This window comes from Meleagris gallopavo, chromosome 8 (genome assembly GCF_905368555.1).
Source record: "Meleagris gallopavo chromosome 8, MGAL_WU_HG_1.1, whole genome shotgun sequence".
NCBI classification, from domain to species: Eukaryota; Metazoa; Chordata; class Aves; order Galliformes; family Phasianidae; genus Meleagris; species Meleagris gallopavo.
The window spans coordinates 8,637,748-8,657,728 of NC_139411.1; the positions used below are offsets into that span (position 1 = coordinate 8,637,748).

General features: G+C 43.2%; 1 protein-coding gene across 4 annotated transcripts in view; it reads right to left on the reverse strand.

Annotated features, from left to right (window-relative positions):
• JMJD1C (jumonji domain containing 1C) overlaps positions 1-19,981 on the reverse strand; it is a 147,724-nt gene that overhangs the window by 16,552 nt on the left and 111,191 nt on the right. For 3 of the 4 annotated variants that reach the window (XM_085229316.1, XM_085229318.1, XM_031554357.2), the window contains 9 exons: positions 16,069-16,193; positions 14,676-14,819; positions 14,368-14,557; positions 12,601-14,276; positions 9,442-9,614; positions 6,113-8,400; positions 3,135-3,336; positions 1,244-1,458; positions 484-636 (listed from right to left, as the gene is read on the reverse strand). In XM_085229316.1, coding sequence (XP_085085442.1) covers positions 484-636; positions 1,244-1,458; positions 3,135-3,336; positions 6,113-8,400; positions 9,442-9,614; positions 12,601-14,276; positions 14,368-14,557; positions 14,676-14,819; positions 16,069-16,193 — 5,166 coding nt within the window. The remainder of the gene's footprint in view (positions 1-483; positions 637-1,243; positions 1,459-3,134; positions 3,337-6,112; positions 8,401-9,441; positions 9,615-12,600; positions 14,277-14,367; positions 14,558-14,675; positions 14,820-16,068; positions 16,194-19,981) is intronic. The other variant, XM_085229317.1, reaches the window with a different exon arrangement.

The following is a 19,981-nucleotide window of genomic DNA, read 5'->3' on the forward strand; positions in this document are numbered from 1 at the left end:
TCCATTAATACTCATTTTAAATACGTGGTGAGCTCTTTTTTCCTGTCTTACCTTTTCAGTAATAAGAAAGTAAGCTAAGTCAGTGTGTCAATTCTGTACTTCTGAAGAGAAAACTCTAGAAAGCACTGACACCAAGCCCTAACAGCAGGGAGCTATCGTAGAACAGGGAGGTAAGAGAGTCAGTTTTGAAGCTGGAGAGCCAGATTCATCCCTGAGGGGCAGGCACAAGCAATCCAAGACAACGCTCACAAGACAAAGGAAAAGCGGATAAAGACCTAAAGCAGCCCCTCATCAGTTGCCTTCTGAATGATTCTATGTTTACTTACCGAAAAAGAAAAAAAAGAGGAGAAATTAACAGGCACCAAAACTCAGAAGTACTAACTTCATGTTTTACAGAAAGTCAGTTACACTTAATGGATCAGCAGCTTTGTAACAAATGAGAACAAACAGCATGTACAATACTCCAGTTCACAAAGAACTGACCTCTAGAACTTTTTCTTTCCTTCGCCTTGTAACAATCTAAGCAGACCACAAATCCACATTTTTGGCAGACCCAGTGAATGTTAAATAATGTGGCTTCACATGCATCACACATCTCACGGACTCCTCTCACTGCTCTCTTCCATGCAATTTTGGCTGAAATACAAAATAAGCAGAATAAAAGGACGGAAATTTAAATGCAAAGCACAGAATGAATAGCCTTAATAAATGAAGTATTCGTGATTTTCCCCTCAGATGCAACCAGGCGTGCAGAAGGAAAGCGATCCTTCATAGAACAGGCCACCAACATTTATTCCCTTAGCTGCATCACACGGCATCCCCACCAATGCTTGTGTCAAGACACTACAAAAAGGTTAAAGCATTCAAAATCAAAGACTAAAATAATACAGCAAGAATATTCCTTCTCATCATATGTGCATTACAAGTAAGATGAAGGACTTCTTTAAAACTTACTCTTAACTCCCAAGAAATGAAAGCTGGGTTTTTTCACCTTGTTGCCTGCAGGATACATTTAATCTCAAGACAGCTGAGCTGTCAAGGTGGATGCTGAAGGCAGGTGCCTGCCCTGGGCACAGGAGGGAACTCCCTGCTGCTCCACAGCCCGCTGAGGAAGGCTCCTGACCCGTCCCCATGTACCCCCATACAAAGCAAGGGCTTAGAAGGAGGCAGCACATCATAGCAAGTGCAAATGCTTCAATAAAACTGCAGAACACAGAGAACAAAGAATCTGAGAGTCCCTTACCGTCTTTTTTCACCCAGGACATGGCTGTTTTCTCGGATGTTACCAACTGACAAAACTTGTCCCCTATGATATCTAAAATATATTTACAAGTTTCCAGGTCCAGTTCATCATCTTCATAGTTTTCATGTGTCCATAAACTCAGTGCCTCATCATCATACTGATCAGGAGAGGAGAAACCATCTATCCTAACCACTCCATTTTTACTAAAAGACAACCTGCAAATGAGAACAAACAGTTTAACTGCATGTGTCATTACATTCTGTGGCTTATTTTACTTACTACTTTACCTTATGTCTTAAAACAAGTAAATGTTCTCCATTTTACCATTCTGCCATATTTCCCACTTTAAAAATGAATTTTGCCAGAAAAAATGGTTTTAAAACAAACAGCAAGGAGATATGAAACTTTTTAGGCAGACCACATTTCAGACCACGCAGGATTCAGTTTACTATTCATTCTCTCTCTGTAACATTTATTACTGCTTTAAAATGGCAGACGGAAAAGTTGCCTTTTTTGTTTGCCTAAAGTTTGGGTCCACCTTCACCTCGCCTTTAATTTTTACAGCATCTGTGACAGCAATCACTCAGTGACTCTATTTTACAGCTCTTCTAATCCTACTGCTCTCAACCTCAGAAAACAGGAGTCAGAACACCACACCGAAGTCTATCTAGGCAGAAAAAATCACCAATACAAGATGACATTTTCGTATCCGCTAATTTCCCACCATTAAAATAACTGAAGGTTTTCCTGTGATCCTACTCAACACCACCCGACTAGCCATGCCTGTATTAGCCTATTTTAAGCAGTCAGTTACTCTATCTCGCATAATACAACAAACATATATGATTATTATAATACTTAAGGAATAACACAGCCATGTCTGTAAAACAGTCCCAGATTCAGAAGTACAAAAAACACGATATTCAGATGTGCACAGAAGAAAAGATGAGTTTTCAGTTACAGTAATGACTACCAACAGCAGAGGAAGCCTCATTTACAATTCAGTTCCTACTATCTAAACAATGAAAATAATTAAAAAGCTGTAAAATACACCACATTAAATTCAAAACATTTGTACTTTAAATTCTATGACAGTGTTTGAAAACGTTGGCAAAGTTTTATTACCCATGTTGTCTCTTTCATGCAGAAGCAGCTCACAATCTATCACTGCCACACTGGGATAAGAATACATTCTTATGCCAGTGTATTCTGAGTCCAACCTTAAAACAAACCCTTTCAGGACGATGACTTTTCTAACTACAGCTTTGTTCCAAAAAAATTAAAACTCTATCTGGGGAACAGCAATGTCCTTTCCAACACACGCTGGATCTATATCACCAGCAGAGCCCACATCCAAACTAATGCCATTCAGATCCGTGCTGACAGTTGTGCTGCTGTGCCATGCATGCTATGCTGCATTCCTCCTGATCTACGAAGTTCCTTTGTTTGCCAGAATTGGGAAAAGGGAGGGCACAGCTCCTCTGTCCTTAGAAAACTCCCATAAAACCTTAAGCAGCGTTCCAACCACCTACTGGCACAAGAACAATTATGAATGAGCACAACTCTGCGGTTGTACAACTTGTCCAGAGCGACTGAAGGCTGCCTTTTGAAAATTCCACTTCAAATGTCAGACACCTGTGTGATGGTGATGCACTCTATCTTCTGCCTGCCTAATGTACACCGGGCAGCTGTTCTCATGACTGCTGTAAAAGCTTCAAATAGAAGCGTAGTCAATCCAGAAAAGAAGCAAGGAATATACATGTAAATACTACGTCTTTTATCAGGCAAAGTGAGCTGGAAAAATCAGACAAGCTTTCAAGCACACAAGCCCTTTGTCATTATCATTTTTAAAAGGTAAGAACACCAGAGATCAGGAAACAGCTGCACTTACCGTCGAAAGTAGTAAAATCTACAGAACACCGGCGAGTGAGTTGGTTCTTCACCCTTCTTGCTTCTTATTAACCTACATTCTCTGCATTTTTGCAAATTTGGTCCAATTTCAGAGCAAGAATCGTCCTGCAAGAAGGACTCTCCTGTTTGCTTCAGCTTCTTTACTTTGCGCCAGTCCTTTAACACCGAGCGAGGTATTCCAGCTGCAAAAGTGAGAGGGGTTTCAGATGAGGCACAGGCAGCTCTTGTACTTGGGGCACACTCAGATCAGCCAGCATTCTGCACTACTACGTGTGCATCACTGACACCCGTAACATACTGCGCCATCACAGCCATTTTCTCTCCTGTTAGCACCGAAGTCTAAAAACTTAAAGACACTGCATTCTTCTATGTTAAGTGTGCCATTCACAAAGGATTCCACTAAAGCCATTTGTAAAATCTCCCTCTTAAAAATGCACAAGGTAATACAGTACTTCAAGAAACAAAGGTTTGCATTTTGTTTCAAGTGAAAATGCATTCAAGGCAACAATGCAATGAATGCAAGCATTAAAAAATGTAAAAATTCTATTTCTTTAGAATTTGTGGTGCAGAGAATTCCAGAAGAGCAGTTCTAAACCCATGTAGCTCACCTGAGCTCAGTGTAAAGCACCAAGCATAAGGAAGCACAGAACCCCTTCACTCTCTTTCAAATATGTTGGCTGTGGAAAACCAAGAAGAAACATCCTACTTTTGACTGAACAAATCAGCTGATCTAACACTTTCAATTGAGTAAGACGTGTAATTCTCACATAAACATTTTGAAACTGAACCCTGTTGTTATTTAACCAGGGTTTCGATTTAATGACTTTTCTAAGCAGCCCCAGTTTCCACCTGCAGATAGATAGCAGTATCTGCCCTTTAATCTACCACTGCTCTTGAAAGTTCACGTCCTGTGAGCACAGATCTGATGCAGGATGGCAGAGGCGAGGGTGCTAACTTTGGACTTGGTACCCGGGTTCAGATCAGTATTTTGCCACAGACTTTGTGTACAAACACTGCAGGTGACAGACTCTATCCCTCAGTTCACTGCCCACAAAATACACTGACTCATCTGAGGAGCACAAAGGTAACTGGACTAAAACTTGAGAGTAAAAGACCAAGGCACAGTTTGCTAGTCCATGAAGAACGATTCTCAGCATCTCTGTATCCAGTGCAGTAAACATCTGGTAGCTGCCAGACTCCAGGCTCTGTGGGCAGGCACTTGGAGGACCCCCAGCACTCGCAGGACTGCAACATTCCTGCTTTGCAGGAGGGAGCCTTGCAGCCCGCCACTCCCAGCGCTCTGGCTTGCACACAGCTCCCACAGCTTTCAGCAGTGGCACTGGGACGATGCAGCCTTCAGCCCTGGCAGCATCCAGATACCATCCAGATACCACCCACATGGTGACTACCACCAAGCCCCCGTGCTGCAGCAGTTCTGTTCAGCCATCTGCAGGGTTCCAGGCAGCTGACCCCCAGGGCCTTCCCCTTCCTGAAGGCTCCAAGCCAAGTATGGTTTGGGATGAATCTTTGGGGAAAGCCCTCTTTGTCAGAAAAGCTCTGACTGTCCCTCTCAAATTATAATGATGCTGACCCAAGACATCTGACAGAACTATCAGAAATGTTGATTGATTTAACAGGTCATGTCTAAGAAGGACTGTGGGTCTATCCAGATATCATGAGAAGTAGGTAAGCTCATAAGGCTGCTATCATGGGAAAGAGCCACAATGTTAAGGTACAGTACTTGCTGTAGCCTGTGCAACTGACAACATAGCAGAATACCCAAAGCTCCGGTTCATTTCTGGACCTGAATTCCAGAAAACAACTCCATAACGTACCACCATACATTGCTTTCATGGTTGTGTAACATCAGTTGGGACAAGAAGACACTGCTTTCCCTTGAGCTATCTAATGAACCTTTCTATAACAAACCATTAAAAAAATCTTTTGCAACAATACAAAGGTCATCAAGACCTAACATGTCACATGTGTCTACAGTTCACTTTAAAGGAAAAAAAAAAAAAAAAAAAAGGGGGAAACCAGGACTGAGAGACATTTAAAAGGCGTGTTCTCTGCACTAATACCATTGCTGGACCCAAGCCAAAATACCTCAGACAGATTGCAACACTGCCAGGACATGGCACAACTTAGGCAGCAAGTGTTCTCAGATACAAGAAGAGGAACTTTATACACCAGGCAGTAAAAAGTCAAGGAATGTAATTACATGGAGCACTGCTCATTTTCTTACTAACTGTACTTCAAAATTCTTGCGAAAAGTAATTTAGCTGTAGACTTTCTCATGCTCAACCAGAACAAAGACAAAAGAATACTCCTTAGAGAAGAATAAATTAGGATAAAAAACCGGGCTGAGTTCTTGAATAAAGTCCCGCCCGCTGACAGACCAGTTTCTCTTTTTGAGATAAATCTAGTTACAATCTGCTATGTGAAACATCATTACATATATATTGAAATTCCCATTTCCCTAGATTTCCTTAAACAAGAGGAATGTTAGCACCACACAATCAATACGCATTCTTGTCAGGAGTGTGAAGTGACTCTCCCTCAAAGCTTTATTAGATTAACCAAATCGTAACAGTGGCATCAGGCTCTCAAGGAACTGCCTCTGGCTTTCTGATCAAAGGACAAATTAAAGTTCAACAGTGGAGAATCTCCACCTCCAGTAGTACTCTAAAAATAAACGCATCAGAGCTTTTAGACACACCATAAAATCAGTACAAGATGCATAACTAACTATATGCATCAGTCTGTTCCAGTATGACAGACGGCATAAACCAGTTTGTTTAGTGCTTATTTTTAGGCCAAGAACCAGTTTGTACACATATGCATAAAACACTGAACTTCTTACACCGGGATATTTCAGAGGGCCCCAAGCCTGATAAACCCAGTGGGTGCTTTTTCACAAGCACACTCATTAACACTTCTCCCAGATACTGCACGTACCACGCACGGACCCTCCAGGATTAACACTGCCGCAGTTTACACGAGTTTGTCTTTTCCAGAGCAGATTAATATACTCACTGCTGTTACTGCCACTCTGCAACTTCAGCTTGCTTTTTTCTTTGGCACTCCTGCTAAGAACACCATTTGGTTTTACTTCTTCCTCCACATCACCCTTTTTCCTCTGCAAATCATTTTGTTTCTTTTTGTAAGTTGGCTTGGGCTGCCGCTTAGTCCTCTGCTCTGACTTGCTCTCACTTTCATCAGAGTCTCCGCTTTCAGAGCCAGACTCGTAAGTTCGTTTTGCTTTTCTCCTAGGGTGCTTATCTTCCTTCACAAGCTTATCTGCCAAGATTTTACTATCAATGTTATTTTGCAAGTCATTTGATGTAGAAGCTATTAAATTGACGGTACATGGCTTAATAATTTCTGAAACGCTGTTCCCTGAATTCTCTTTTTTATTAGTGTTTTTATCCTCCTCTGAATGTCTTGTCAGCCAAGCCTTTTTCAGTTTAGTGTGGTAGTTTGGCTGACTCGCCTGGGAAGTTTGCCCACTGCCTACAGAGTTTGCTTTGTTTATTGTATTACAGACGATAGCACTGTCTAGGGAGAGAGAGGTTGAAAATGTCTGATTTTTCACAGAGTTGGATTCGGTCTCGCTGGGGTTACTACTTTTAAACTGAGCTGCGGCCAACGCCGCCTTGTGCTTTTTCAAATGGACGAAGTCGGCAGAGGTGGAGAACCCCGGGCCGGGCTGCGCAGCGCTGCCTGCCTTGCCAGGGACGGGTGCAGCTGGCGCTGGAGTGCTGCCCTTGCGCTCTTGGGCCGGTGCTGCCGCCTGACCTGCGGCTCTCGAGCCGGCACTCTCCAGTGGCGTGCAGGCCGGGGCTGTGCTTGACAAGGAATAAGTCACTTCTGAGCTGCCCCAGCTCAACACGCTGGTAGTTGTGGCCGCCGATGCGGTCACGTCCATTTTGGTACTGCAGATCATAGCTGTGGTAGGGGTGACAGAACGAGCAACAGTGCCTTGCGAGACAGCTGGAAATTTCTTTTCATACTGTGTGCGAGCACTGTCTGAGTTCATATTTGGCAGAATGACTCTTCCAGTCTCCCTGGCTTCCGCTGTTTTCAGGCAATCTGCTTGATTTGTCACAGCTGAAGATCTCTCACTGACTCGATCTTTGGAAGCTGATTGCACCGCTGCTATGCTCTCGTATTTCGTGCTCGAAGCAGGACGCACAATAACAGATGCCGTGGCGGACTGTGACTTTCCACTCGCTCTCTCAACATGCCAGTCCACTTTTTCATTAGCAGCAGCGTTGCTAGACTTCCACGCTTCTGATAAATTCTGTTCAGAAGAGCCCTTGTAAACAGTCTGAGCTTCCTTAGGTTCAGGTACTAAAGTTGGTGGTTTCTGCAGTTCCTGTATCTTACCACCACCAGCATTAACAGGTTGAACGGGGGTCAGAGTGGGAGGCGAAAGGCTGCTGTAGCTGCTTTCCTTCTTCTCCAGGTTCTGGTGCACAGGGGGGTGAAACACGGGTGCTCTGTGCAAGGCAGGCATGCTTCGGAGTGTATTTGAAGATGAGACTGACAACTGAGTAGGGCTCCTGCTGTCACTTCTAAAACAACCAACCGAGTGAGATTGCACGGACTGTGAAAGCTGCTCAGGTACCTTGCTCGCAGAGCCTTCGCTCTCAGGTTGATGCTTAATTAAAGGAGGAGGCTTTGAGAGAGAAGAAACGTAAGAAGGAAGAGACTGGGGACTGGCTGCTGTTGAAGGACAACTAGTTTGCTTATCAACATATGCACTCGAAGCTTCCTTGGACGGATAAGATCTTGGTGGTTCATTCACCACACTATTAGACAAGGTGGTGAAATAGTTACTCTGTGGCAAACTCTGTGGAACCGAATGCTTCATTTTGTACAGTTCTGACACAGAGCGTTCTGCATCTTTGTCATACTTTACTGAATGGCTTTTGGGACTTGAAGATAAGGATGTTACCCTGGAATAGTTTTCTCTCTCTCCCTCCAGTGCCTTTATTTTAGCTGTAAAAGGAGCAACTTCAATACTTTCTTGGAGTATTCGCCTGTGTTCTTCTTTGTATTTGCTCAGTCGCTCCCCCGTCTCCTGTGGCGGCCTTGGCAGCTGGTTCAACACTGGATCTGCAAAATGTCTGTGCATATGGCTCTCCTTTGCTGCCTGTGTTCTGCTTTGCTCCAGCTCTGTCTTTATCGGCGCAGTCGTAGCAGAACGTAAAGGTTCAATAAATGCTTTCCTCTCCAGTTCTCTGTTTGAAAAAGGTCATACAGACACAGTTTAGTCTAAAAGTATCACAACAAGCTAAGCAGAAGACTTTTCTTCCCATGCTCTGAACAAAGTTATCTATTAACACAAAACAAACTTTTCTTTATATTAGGCAGTTTTCAAAAGTCATCAGATGACTCAGGAATTCAAGTACCAATAAAAGTCAACAGGGCAGAGTCTATTTTGCAGCACACTGACAAACTTTTCCCTATCACAGGCATCCACGTTTGCAAACAAACTAAAACAAAGCTAGAAGACAATGTCAGCTGCTGAAAAGTACCCTCTTGTCCTGCACTCTATTTACAGCATGCACAGAGCAGGGACTGTTCAGCCTGGAGAAGAGGAGGCTCCGAGGGGATCTTTTCAATGTCTATAAATAGCTGAAGGGGGAGGGCAAAGACAATGGAGCCTGGCACTTTTCAGTGTTGTCTCGTGGCAAGAGACTGTGGTGAGCTGGGGGTCAGCCTCTTCTCCCATGTAACTAGAAATAGGACTAGAGGGAATGGCCTCAAGTGGCACCAAAGGGGATTCTGTTTGGACATTAGGAAAAATTTCTTCTCCAAAAGACTGGCTGGGTGCTGGAACGGGCTCAGGGAGGTGGCTGAGTCACCATCAGTGGAAGTGTTCAAGAAACATGTAGATGTTGTACTGAGGGATGTGGTTTAGGAAAATAGTGGTGATCGGTGGGTGGCTGGACTGGATGATCTCAGAGGTCTTTTCCAACCTTGGTGATTCTATGGTTCTAAGAGATGACAAGAGGCAGTCAGCAAAAACTGGAGCACTGGAGGTTTTCTCTGAACACCAGAAAGTGCTTCTGTGCTATGCAGGTGTCAGAGCACTTGCACAGGCTGCCTGGAGAGGCTGTGGAGTCTCCTTTGTGGAGACCTCCACAGTCACCTGGACATGGTCGTGGGCACACTCGCTCTTGGCTGTCCCTGCCAGAGCAGGCTGGGACCAGAGACAGAGGGTCCCACCATCCTCAGGCATGCTGTGATACTGGGAGTTAGAACAACAGTGAACTTACTCTTTGTGATGCTCTACTATGCTTTTGGACAATGGTGGGCTAGAATGTGCTGCCAGTTTGAGAGGCCGAAGGGGTTCTGCACTGGATGGTCGCACAGGAATGTGACTCAGCAATCCAAGGCTGTCAGCTGAGGTCACAGGGGTGGGCTGGTGTAACCACGGGCTGGGAGTATTCTGTTAACAACAACACAGAAAAAGTCAGATTTCAAGGAAACCAGGGGATCTTCAGCGTAGTACCACAAGAGGTACTGTATCCAGTCCTAACAATCAGCACAGTGAAATATTTTATTTCAGCATCAAATCAAATTCAGCAAATAAAATTTAACATTTTAAATCACTTTATGATCAATTGGAACATCTGATTATATTTCTCCCTAGACTTCCAGCATAAAAAATAATTCACATATATCAGAAGTATTCTTAGAACGGTTTCCTATTTAAATACTCATCAGGAATTGTTAATTTACAGAACAGCATCACAAGTTTCTTCCTCAAAATCACCAAGCCAATGACAGTCTGACAGCACATAACTTCAGTTACTAATAAGACAACCATGAGGTGCTCAGTATCTTGCAAGAATTACTACTTCTGAAGGACAAACAAGGTTTAGTGCTTCTGGAAAACAACTTCAACTATATAACAAGTCTCTGAAAAGGGTCACTGATAAATAAGCAGGGCAGTGTCACAGTGCCTTGCTACCTGCATAGCAAGGTAAACAATACAAGCATCTCTTTTCTGGTTGATTCCTCTCCTTTTCCCCCTCCAGATGATTAACTATGATAATCTCAATTAATCTGCTTTATGTTGCCACATATTTTTATACATCTTAATTTCATAATCAGCACACTATTAAATCATAAACGTATACATTTTTGCAGTATGGTAATTGCAGAAAATGTACAATTTTCTTCTGAATACCTAAACATATCTGGCAATGCCAATCAGCTTCTACTTGTGCATCGTTTCTGAAAGCTGTGGAACAGCTCTGCAAAATGGACCACATATTGTGAGCTCTCAGGCTCTTTCCCTTCTCCCATTCGAGGCTTCCTTAGGAAAAATATGTGCTGACTTGCAGCCTGGGCAGAAAGAGAAAGCACTCTGGTAGGGAACGCTGGTCAAGTGTTAGGGATAGGCCTGGAAGAAGGGACGGGGACAGAAAGCAGAACTCCCATGCACACCCCAAAGTCTCTCAGTACTGTTCCAGCACTCACTCCTGGAGCTGCCCAGCACATCTCCCTTCTTTGCTCCCCACCAGTACATCCCTCTCCTTCTTCCCAGCCTTGCTGACTACAAGAAGAGAAACGCTGCAGTAAAGGGCAGCAAAGCTCTCATGACACACGCAGAGTACAAAATAGATCTGCAGGTGCTACAGCTTTGAAGTTATCATTTCTAGACTTCTGAATATTTAAAGCAACCACTAGGGTTTTGCACAAGCCTGAGTGCACACATTTGTTGGTCCAGGAGTTCCCACGCTGTGGCGAGTTCCCACAAATAGCCTGTAAGCCGTATTACAGTATTATGCAAAGAGACCCACCACCTTCTCCCTAGAGAAGTTGGGGAACATCTGCCTGAGCACCAAGCATTGCCCAGACAGATTCACAACTCCACCTGCAACCAGCTGCGGTCCAGCCCAAGGACTGCAGCCTTCCTTCAGCAGCACAGCTCCCCCCGCACCAAGGGTGGCTGCTGCTACTGCTCCAGCTGCAATACAGATCCCTTTCTCCCTTCACGGCATCCATGCAAAGTCTTACTGGAAACGCCCATTCTGGAGTTCTAAGACATATTTAAAGAAGGCCTCCAGTGCCAGAGCCAGAAGACAAGTCGCCACAAGACAATTGCCACATATCAACATAATTAAAAAGCTACGTGCCTCGGTATGCATGGCTGCATACTTCAGGCAGCCAAAGTGAAAACAGTCTATTATATATTTGTCAAAATGGACTTCAGTACAGGGTGGAGCAAGTAGCAACATGAAGAGATAAATCCACCTTTAGTTTTCCCTTAAAGCTGCTGCATTCGACTTTATCACAGTTTAGATCAAACTGACTTTGTATTACAAGGCCAACTCAAGCTGAATGTTTGGGAAAGACTCAGCCACAGTGGTTTGGCTTTACTCAGGAATGAGGCTGGAGAAGAATAGCCTTCCCCGTGATGAAAAGGAAAACAATCCTTATAACCATTCAGAAACTCCAAGCTTTGACGCAAAGGCTTACAATTTGGCAGAAAGACCACTGTCAGTGACATGCCTTTTGTGGTCCTTGAGAAAACCTGCCCAAATTAGGCCAAGTTGGAAGCCTCCAATATCAGTACACACATGCTCAGTTTGAGTGAAGCTGGCAGTAAAGCTCTCCCAGACTTGTCTGTGTTACACATGCTTCATCTTATGCTGCTCCTATAAGGTGCCTGCAAGGAGCATGCTGTATCCTAAGCCTGTAGGAACTGAGAAAACTTTTCCGGTAATTGCAGTGTCTGACTGCCAACAAACACCACAGCGCTGGGTTGAAAACAAAACTGATTTCTCCTGAGGCTTCAGTGGATACACTTAATGCAGAGATAGAGGAATCCTTCTGACTTGAGTACAGAGAAGAAAGCAGCTGAGAAGGCAAACAGGAACAGAGGAGGAGAAAAGGAGGTGCCAATGAAAGGCACACAGACAGGTGTTAAGCACAAGAGGAATGAGTGTTCAGCTCCAGATTTACAAATGCTACACGGTATTTCTCTTCAGACCTTCCCATTGGATTTGGACTCCCTCAGTCCCTGCCATTCTCCATTTTCTAGCATGCACACTCAACATCTCACTGCGCAGACAACCGTCATACCTCCTCTAGTACATCTCTCATCTAATGATTTCCGTGGTTTAAGTCAGAAAGCATTAGCCCTGTCCCAACCTCACTTGGTGATAAAGTAAAACCAAACATCTCACCTTACTTTACAGTGTTGAGGAAATCAAGGTCTGGAAGAACTCCTCACATCCCCGTGAAACAACAGTTATCACTGGATTTCCATTTCTAATTCTACATCTACACAAGAACACCGCTCTCACTGCCTACTCAGTGACACACTTGGCATGACTCAAACTATGGCGTCTGCACCTAGGAAACCACTACTGGAAGACACCAGCCTCAGTTAAGCATGTACTTAGGAAATCAGCACGACTTACCCTTCTCAAGGAAGCCTCTGCGTTAACAGGAGTTTCTGGGTGGACCCATTTCGAGGAGGGCAGGCCGAGTCCTGAGTAAGCATGTGTTCCATTTGGATACTGCCAAATAATTGGATAAAGCCCTAGCTGATTATAGGAAGCAGAAGGATGAGCTTGTCCGAGAAGATGTGGAGACTGGTGTTGTAACATCTGTTGCTGCTGCTGGTGAGCCAATGCCAAATGGCTTAGGCTGCTAGCATGAGCAGTCTCTAGTCGCGGGTGGCCACCCAGCAAGGAGGCAGCAGGCACTCCGGGCAACACTGCAGGAAGTAGATGAGGGTGATGAACGGAATGGTGAGGGGCGGTACTAAGGGGGTGAGAGTTAATAGCAGACAAGGGGGTCTGAGTTGAAGACCCAGGCAGCAGATGGGATGAACCAGTTAATGCAGGATGATGAGCATTTGGATTTAAACAGGTTCGGTGGGATGAGGAATGCAGAGGATAATTATGCTGATGCAAAAAAGGTGAAATGTGATTAGCTCCTGTTTCTTGTCCAATCAGAGTGGGATCCCTGTACACTGTGAAATGTTCATTCTTGTCAATGATAAGAGGACTTTTAGTAGCTTCTAGAGCGCTAACTCTAGCTGGAACTGGATGAAAACTAGACCTAGGCAAATCATGATCGCTTTTATTGGCTGACCTTGTTAATCCAGGAGCATGGCTGTTTTGGGAACTAACCTTAGACTTCACAGTATCAGAAGATGGGGTGAATTTAGGCTTAACATCAGGTGACTTTGTTTTAGGATGATCAACTGAAGCACTAGGTTTTGACTTCACAGAATCAGGGACTGGACTTTGTTTACGCAGTTTACTGTCTTCTGCTACAGAAGCTACATTTAACGAAGACATAAATGAGCCATACTGCACTTTCTCTTTTTCAGGATTTAAATGTTCATTTACTGGTAATGCTTTCACAACACCAGGTTGTATCAAATCCATTTTGTTTACAACACAGCTAACCCAACTTTGGTCAGCTTCCTGCTTTCGTGCTTCCAGGAAATTTGCATTTGCAAACTGCTGTTTTAAATCACTGCTATGAGATTCTATTTTCGGAACCGTTTGCAATCCAAAGGTACTTGCAGCATTATCCTGGCTCTCCTTTTCAGAGTTGTTTTTACTAGTTTTATCAACAATGCTTTTCGGAGTAGGAGGTTTGGGTACAAACTGCTCATTTTTTAATTCCGCAGCATGATGTTTCTCTGCATTGCACTCTTGAACATGTGGATCCTTGGAATTCTGCTCATAAGGTGTTGGCTGCTCTGCTGCATGGAGCAAAGGCTTTTCCTGCTGATCTAAGAGCGATGACTTCAGCCTTTCTGGCTCCTCACGTTTTTTATCCTCCTGTACTTCATCCCATGGAGATCGCCTATCTGTTAGTGGCTGTTCTACTCTCTCAACAGTTTGAGATTTTCCTTCTTCTCCATTTATCTTTGAAGTATTCTTGCTTTTTAACTCATTCTCTGAGTTTTGCTCTGAGGAGGAATCTGTTAATCTTTTATTGGAGATTTCTGAGTCACTGCTCTCAGAGTAATCTGAGATATTGTCTGTCCGCAGTCTCTTCATATTTAATTTCTTTTCATCCTCTTCAGGTTTTCTTCTTTTACTAAGGAAGTGTTTATTTTTGTTTTTGGGGTTTTCTGTTAAAAAAAAAAACACATGCATACTTATCAGTTTCAGTCTAGCATCTTTTTAAGAAGCTCTCCCTCACTTTTCCATTACCATTCTTACCTCCTCGACCTATATAATCAAATCTTTCCTCTTTCACCTTCTCTTCATCAGGCATGCTGCTATCAGAACCTTTCCGCTTACTGGGCCTAGTATTCCTCTGCTGCTGGTGCTGGTGAGAATTCTGTTTTGGTGCAGTTTGGGAATTCATTGCTGGTCTGGGACTATTTGCTTGAGCACGTGTATAATGACCCTAAAAATAATTTTGTGGTTAACAGATTTAAATGCAATTTTAATTAGCAACTCTAAACATATATTTTTAATATTCACTGTATACAAGAATATTTAGGTAAAAAGATAAATGTATCTACGTGAACTGTGTTGCTGTTCTGGTTGGAACGAGACCGCCGGCGTGAAGTGATGCCAATATTTTCACCTTTCAACAAAGAGTGAACAACGTCATCTAGAAAAGTCATCTGAACCATAGAAGGATCAACATTCTGAGGTTCTAATACCTAATTATTGAGAGAGAAAAAAAGGAAAACAAATAATCAGCAGATGCTCGGACACTGTCCAATCTACATTTCCTGTATCAGTGTTCACCAGTCTACGCTGCATGCTAAAGGTAAACTAGAGAAAAGCCTACTTAACACTGACATGTACAACTGATACGCAAAGTCACTCTCAGAGGCTGGGGACTGAGTAAAAACAAATCCTCTGATTGTACTTTAAAAATAACATTTTCCCCCCCTTTTCTTTTCTTTCCTTTTCTTTTTTTTTTTTTAATGCCACCACTTTACAGCTCCTTCCTTTATAAATACCTTCAAATTTGAAATTAAAAGATACTGAGATCTTCATAGGGGGTAATCTTTAAGTAGCACTTAAAATGATCAAATATTTTGTGATGTTTACTGCAGAAACACACTGCAATACTGTTTCCAGCAGCAGTACAACTTCTGAAGGAAAAGAAGCAGAAAAACTAGAGGGAAGAACTCTTGCTAGTGAGAGAGAATATTGCAAAAAGAAAGAAATGCTCAACAGATCTTTAACCAATGTGCTGCAAAGTGAAAAGAATATTTGGGGAAAATCATTAGAGCAAATGAAGGGAAAGCACAGACTTGAGCATTAGACTTAGTCTTAAATTCATACTGTCACACATGATTTAGTCAGTCATTTCAAGGCAGATGGGTCATTTGCTATATTAATGTTGAATCATTGCTCTGGTCTCCCATAACACAATTCATTACTGCCACTAAAAACACCACCATTAATTCTTTTTGTAACATCAGCTTCAGGGACGCAACTAAAAACCCACCACAGTAAATGTAAATTAGGCTGCAGCAAAGGCTTTATTCAAGAAACTGTGGAAAATGGATATTTCAATTGCTTAAAATAACTAATTGTTAATGGAGTACTAGAAGATTTCAGTGTATAGAGAAGAAATTCTCAACAGAGCTGAGAGGAAAGACCAGTTCTTAGAACTGGATTGCTTCATTTCAAAGACTTGGCTAGTCAAACTGCAACAACAGAAGAAAAGCAGAACTGTAGGGATGGAACTAATCATATCATTGTGCAAACATTCAGCTTGAGGATGCCATGAATGGCCAGTCCAGTGCAGAGTCAGGCTGAATTTTCTGCAGAGAAAGTAACAGACTTGTCTTGATGGGGGTTAACTGCTTAGGGCTTTTCAGAGTACCGCAAAAAATGGAAAAGCTCAGAATGCATAGCTTATTTGAAGATTGTTTTCCAACAACGCAAACTCACCTGGTCATTCATAACAACCATAGTGCGAGTGAAGAGATCATGATGAGTAATGATCCCAGTAAACCACTGGGTGGCAGAATCCTGTCTGTACACTCTCACCCTATAACCATTTAAGGAGTATGGACCTTCAGAAAGGGAAGAAATAAGAAAGCCATTAAGAAAATCAGGGAAAAAAAAAAAAAAGCATTAATAGGTTTGCCCTGTTTTTTAAACTTCACAGCAAAGCATGATGTGAACAGCATGGACAGCAAGCTACCAGCAATTCCAGCACAGCACTGTCTGTGGATTTTACTTTTATTCAGGAAGACATTTTGAAACACAAATGGTACATTGCAATGCCAACATTTTCAACATACAGTTTTGTTATCTAACTAAATCTTTCTGCAATCTTAATGACAAATGATGGGAAAATTCCTGTCTACAAATAGCAACCACAGAAAAGTAACCTGAAAGGCTAGAATGTGGCAGCAGCAGGTTATACAGAAGCTATTTAATAGGCTAGTCACATGCCCAGATGCTTTGCTGGCAAAACGATTCAGATTTTGGTGTTTAGACTCTGTATCTGCCAAGTCTTTCCCATAAGTGACCACAGAGTTTCTCTCTATTACAACAGTCAAAAGGCAGCTGAGCGATCCAAGCCCAGCTATGGCCCCACAAAACATTCAAAAATACACACACTAGGAAGACTTTGCTTCTCTTTTAAGATACACCAACTGCAAAGAAACTCCACGCACCGACTTTCTGTAAAGATGAGTTTAATTCATCTCCAAAAGCCCACAAGGAGAGAGGGAGGAAAATGGCATGATACAGTATTTAGTTTACAGCTCACTTCAAGACCCAGAAATTGAGGCACAACAGTTTTATTCATGTCCAGTGTCTCACTTGACCATCAGGACTCTAAGCTCCATGGCACTTAGTCTTGATATAGCACTTCACGTGATCAAGTAGCACTGTCACTAAGCTCAGTTTACTGTGGCTTTTGCTACTTCCGCAATCAAACCCCAAGTCAAACCAGTCACTGGGTTGACTGGTTGAGCTGGGAAATGCCTAACTTAAATGATTCACTTAAATGTGCCTGGTTGTTCAGCAGCACAGGTAAGTACAGGACTGCCCTGTCTTTCTAGCCCCTGCCTAGCATACTAAGCAAGCTTCAGTGTCTGCAACAAACAGGACAGGTGACAGCCTTCTCAACTAAAATACCCATATTCACACTTCTTGGTCCAATATACTCTCTGCACAAGAAATACCGTGATCATTAAGACTTCTTAATGCTAACATTTAAGAGATGAATAGAAATACAAAACAATATAGATGTAGACATTTCCAAGTGGTCTAGGGGCTTAATCTTGGAACCCTAGAATGACCTTATCTAGGTATCCAAACAGCTGAGAAAACAGCAACATCATGCAATGGCACCCTTCTTTTGCCCACATCCACATCACTCACTGCACCGCCATGAACTTGAGTCCCACTGAACCACATGAGCCACTGGAGTTAGCTCATCCCCAGAGGGTGTTTCCAGCTGCACAGCCAGGGTCACAGCAGCACCAGGAGAGTCACTGCCTGGCACAGACATGCAGAGGCAGAAAAAAAGCAAAAATCTAAAAACTTGTCCCACATTCCTGGTCTCGAACCAGACCGGCCTCCCATGGGGACACATTTCCTGGTGGCTTCTCCACAATCCCTACTCCAAATGCCTCTGCCAAATGCCTCAAGCTCAGCTCCCACACTTCAACCACACTCTCCATGTCACAAGCCCTTCCCAGTCATCCCACAGCTCTGCCAAGGGTTTTTTTTGTGCAATGCTCCACTCCCACTCTCCTACTCCAGCTCTCCCTCTTTTCAATCCTACTGCTAACTGCACAAAGGTTTCCAGTCTCAGTCTTGCTTAACCAGATCCAGCCTCTCCTCTCTCCTCAGCTTCTTGCCTCATTTTAGCATTTACGATTCCCGATCGCTGGCTTCCAAATCCTTTCCCAGTCTTCTCAGTTTACAAGTTCTATCCACCCTTCTCCATCAACTTCCAACTCTTCTCGTATTCTTCTGCGCTGACCCAGTGCCAATTTCTTCCCTCACACTTCTTGCTCTCATCTGTGTCTGTCATTCATCCAGCTTTTATCCTATCTACTTGCAAAACAGACTTTCTCCACCTTTGAAAACAGTGTGGTTTATTCTGTGTTGCTGGGTGCCAGGAAGGAGAAAGATGAAGCTGTGGTTACACGACACCGGACGGCCCGGCTCCGGCCCGGCTCCAGCCCGGCCCAGCCCCAAGCAGCCATTAGAGGAAAGGGCTGCCTTTGTCTGCAGCCCCAACCTGAATCATGCTCGGCTACACACTGTTGAAACAGCATGTGCAGCGCTATGAGGAAACGTCTCCAGTGCTGAAGCAATCTCAGAGTTTCAAGAGAATTACTATATATTCTGTCTCAGAGATTGTAGCGATAATGAACCTGATACGGAGAAAAATATAGCTGAGATTTTAATTGTTACAAATCAAAGCCACTTTGCTGAATAAGTTCTGCGAACTGGTTTTATTTTCCCCACCAGCTTTTGAAGCGGCCAAGTTTGGCAGTTGCTTGCTTTAAACAAGGAACAAACTACTTTCTGGCCAAAGCTAGAAAGCATGCTGCTCTGACTGCCACCCAAAGGGTGCAGTTTTTTCCTTGTCTCACTTCTTGTAACTGGAGCAGTTCTGACTGAATGACCCTTCCTCAAACTGGCACACTTCCTCGCAGGCATTCAGAACCAGATTTTAACGTTCTTCTCCAACCTTCCCGTTTTCCAAGAAGAAGAGTTCTGACAGCAACAAATACGAGATGATGAACTCAGCGTGAGAGAATGAAGAAAAGGCTGAATCCTAAAAATGGTGTAGAGGATGGCAGCAACCTTAACAGATTGGTTTGGACAAAACAGGAGTGAAAATGTTGCTCAAGCTGCAGGGAACAGGAAAACAGTGATACAGAGAGGGTAAAGAAAAAGCAAATGGAGGGGAGGAGAAAGGAAGGATTACGTGACTAGCTGACAGCAGCCAGCAGCGCCAGGGAGCTCTCCCTGAGTCACTGACGTGTGTGCAGACAAGGGAGGCTGGTCTGCAAGGATGCCTCTGTTGGTCTCAGCTCTTCATCTAAAATACACCTAATCTGGTGCCCTTCAATGAATCCAAGCATCCATTTGATAAATTATGTATTATATACATACATGTAAATATAGTATGTATGTGTGAATGACACAAAGACAATGCCTGGAATGATGAGATGGACCTAAGTGAGCTGTGTGTATGAAGTATTGGCAGTTTCACCTACACAACTGTTCTGATGTTGCTGGGGCTTTGCTCAAGTACTGCTTCTGAACCTGTGTACACAGAGACTTTTATAAATGTGTTTTTATGATTATTTTGTTACTCTCATGAAACATAATAAACAAGCTCGATTTCAGTTTCCTTTTCATAGAGCCCTAATTTGAATCCACATCACTTCCTAGTCCAGTTGTGGATGAAATTCACCAACAGGTATTATTAGATCATGCTGTATCTGGTGATATTAAGATAAAATCTAAAATGCCTAATACAAGCCTACCAATTCACTATCTACACAATTCTGTGCACTGCTTCTTCAGCATCTTTCCTCTGTGGCCCTTGACAACAGACGAACCTAAGCAAATTAAAAACTACACAAAAAGGAGGACAAAGTTGTGGGGCTGGGTTTGTTCACTTGTTTTTGTTTTGTAGCATCTATATTATACTTACCATATTTCTCATCTTAGTTTACTGAAGAAACCTGACAGCAAGGAAATCTCAGTCCCATTCTTAAAATACCAGATTATTTACTGCTCTCTTCCCAATCTTCATTTACAAAACATCCACTTAAGCAGTTCTGCCCCAAAGCTGCTTTGCTGTGAGACAGGGATTTTAGCC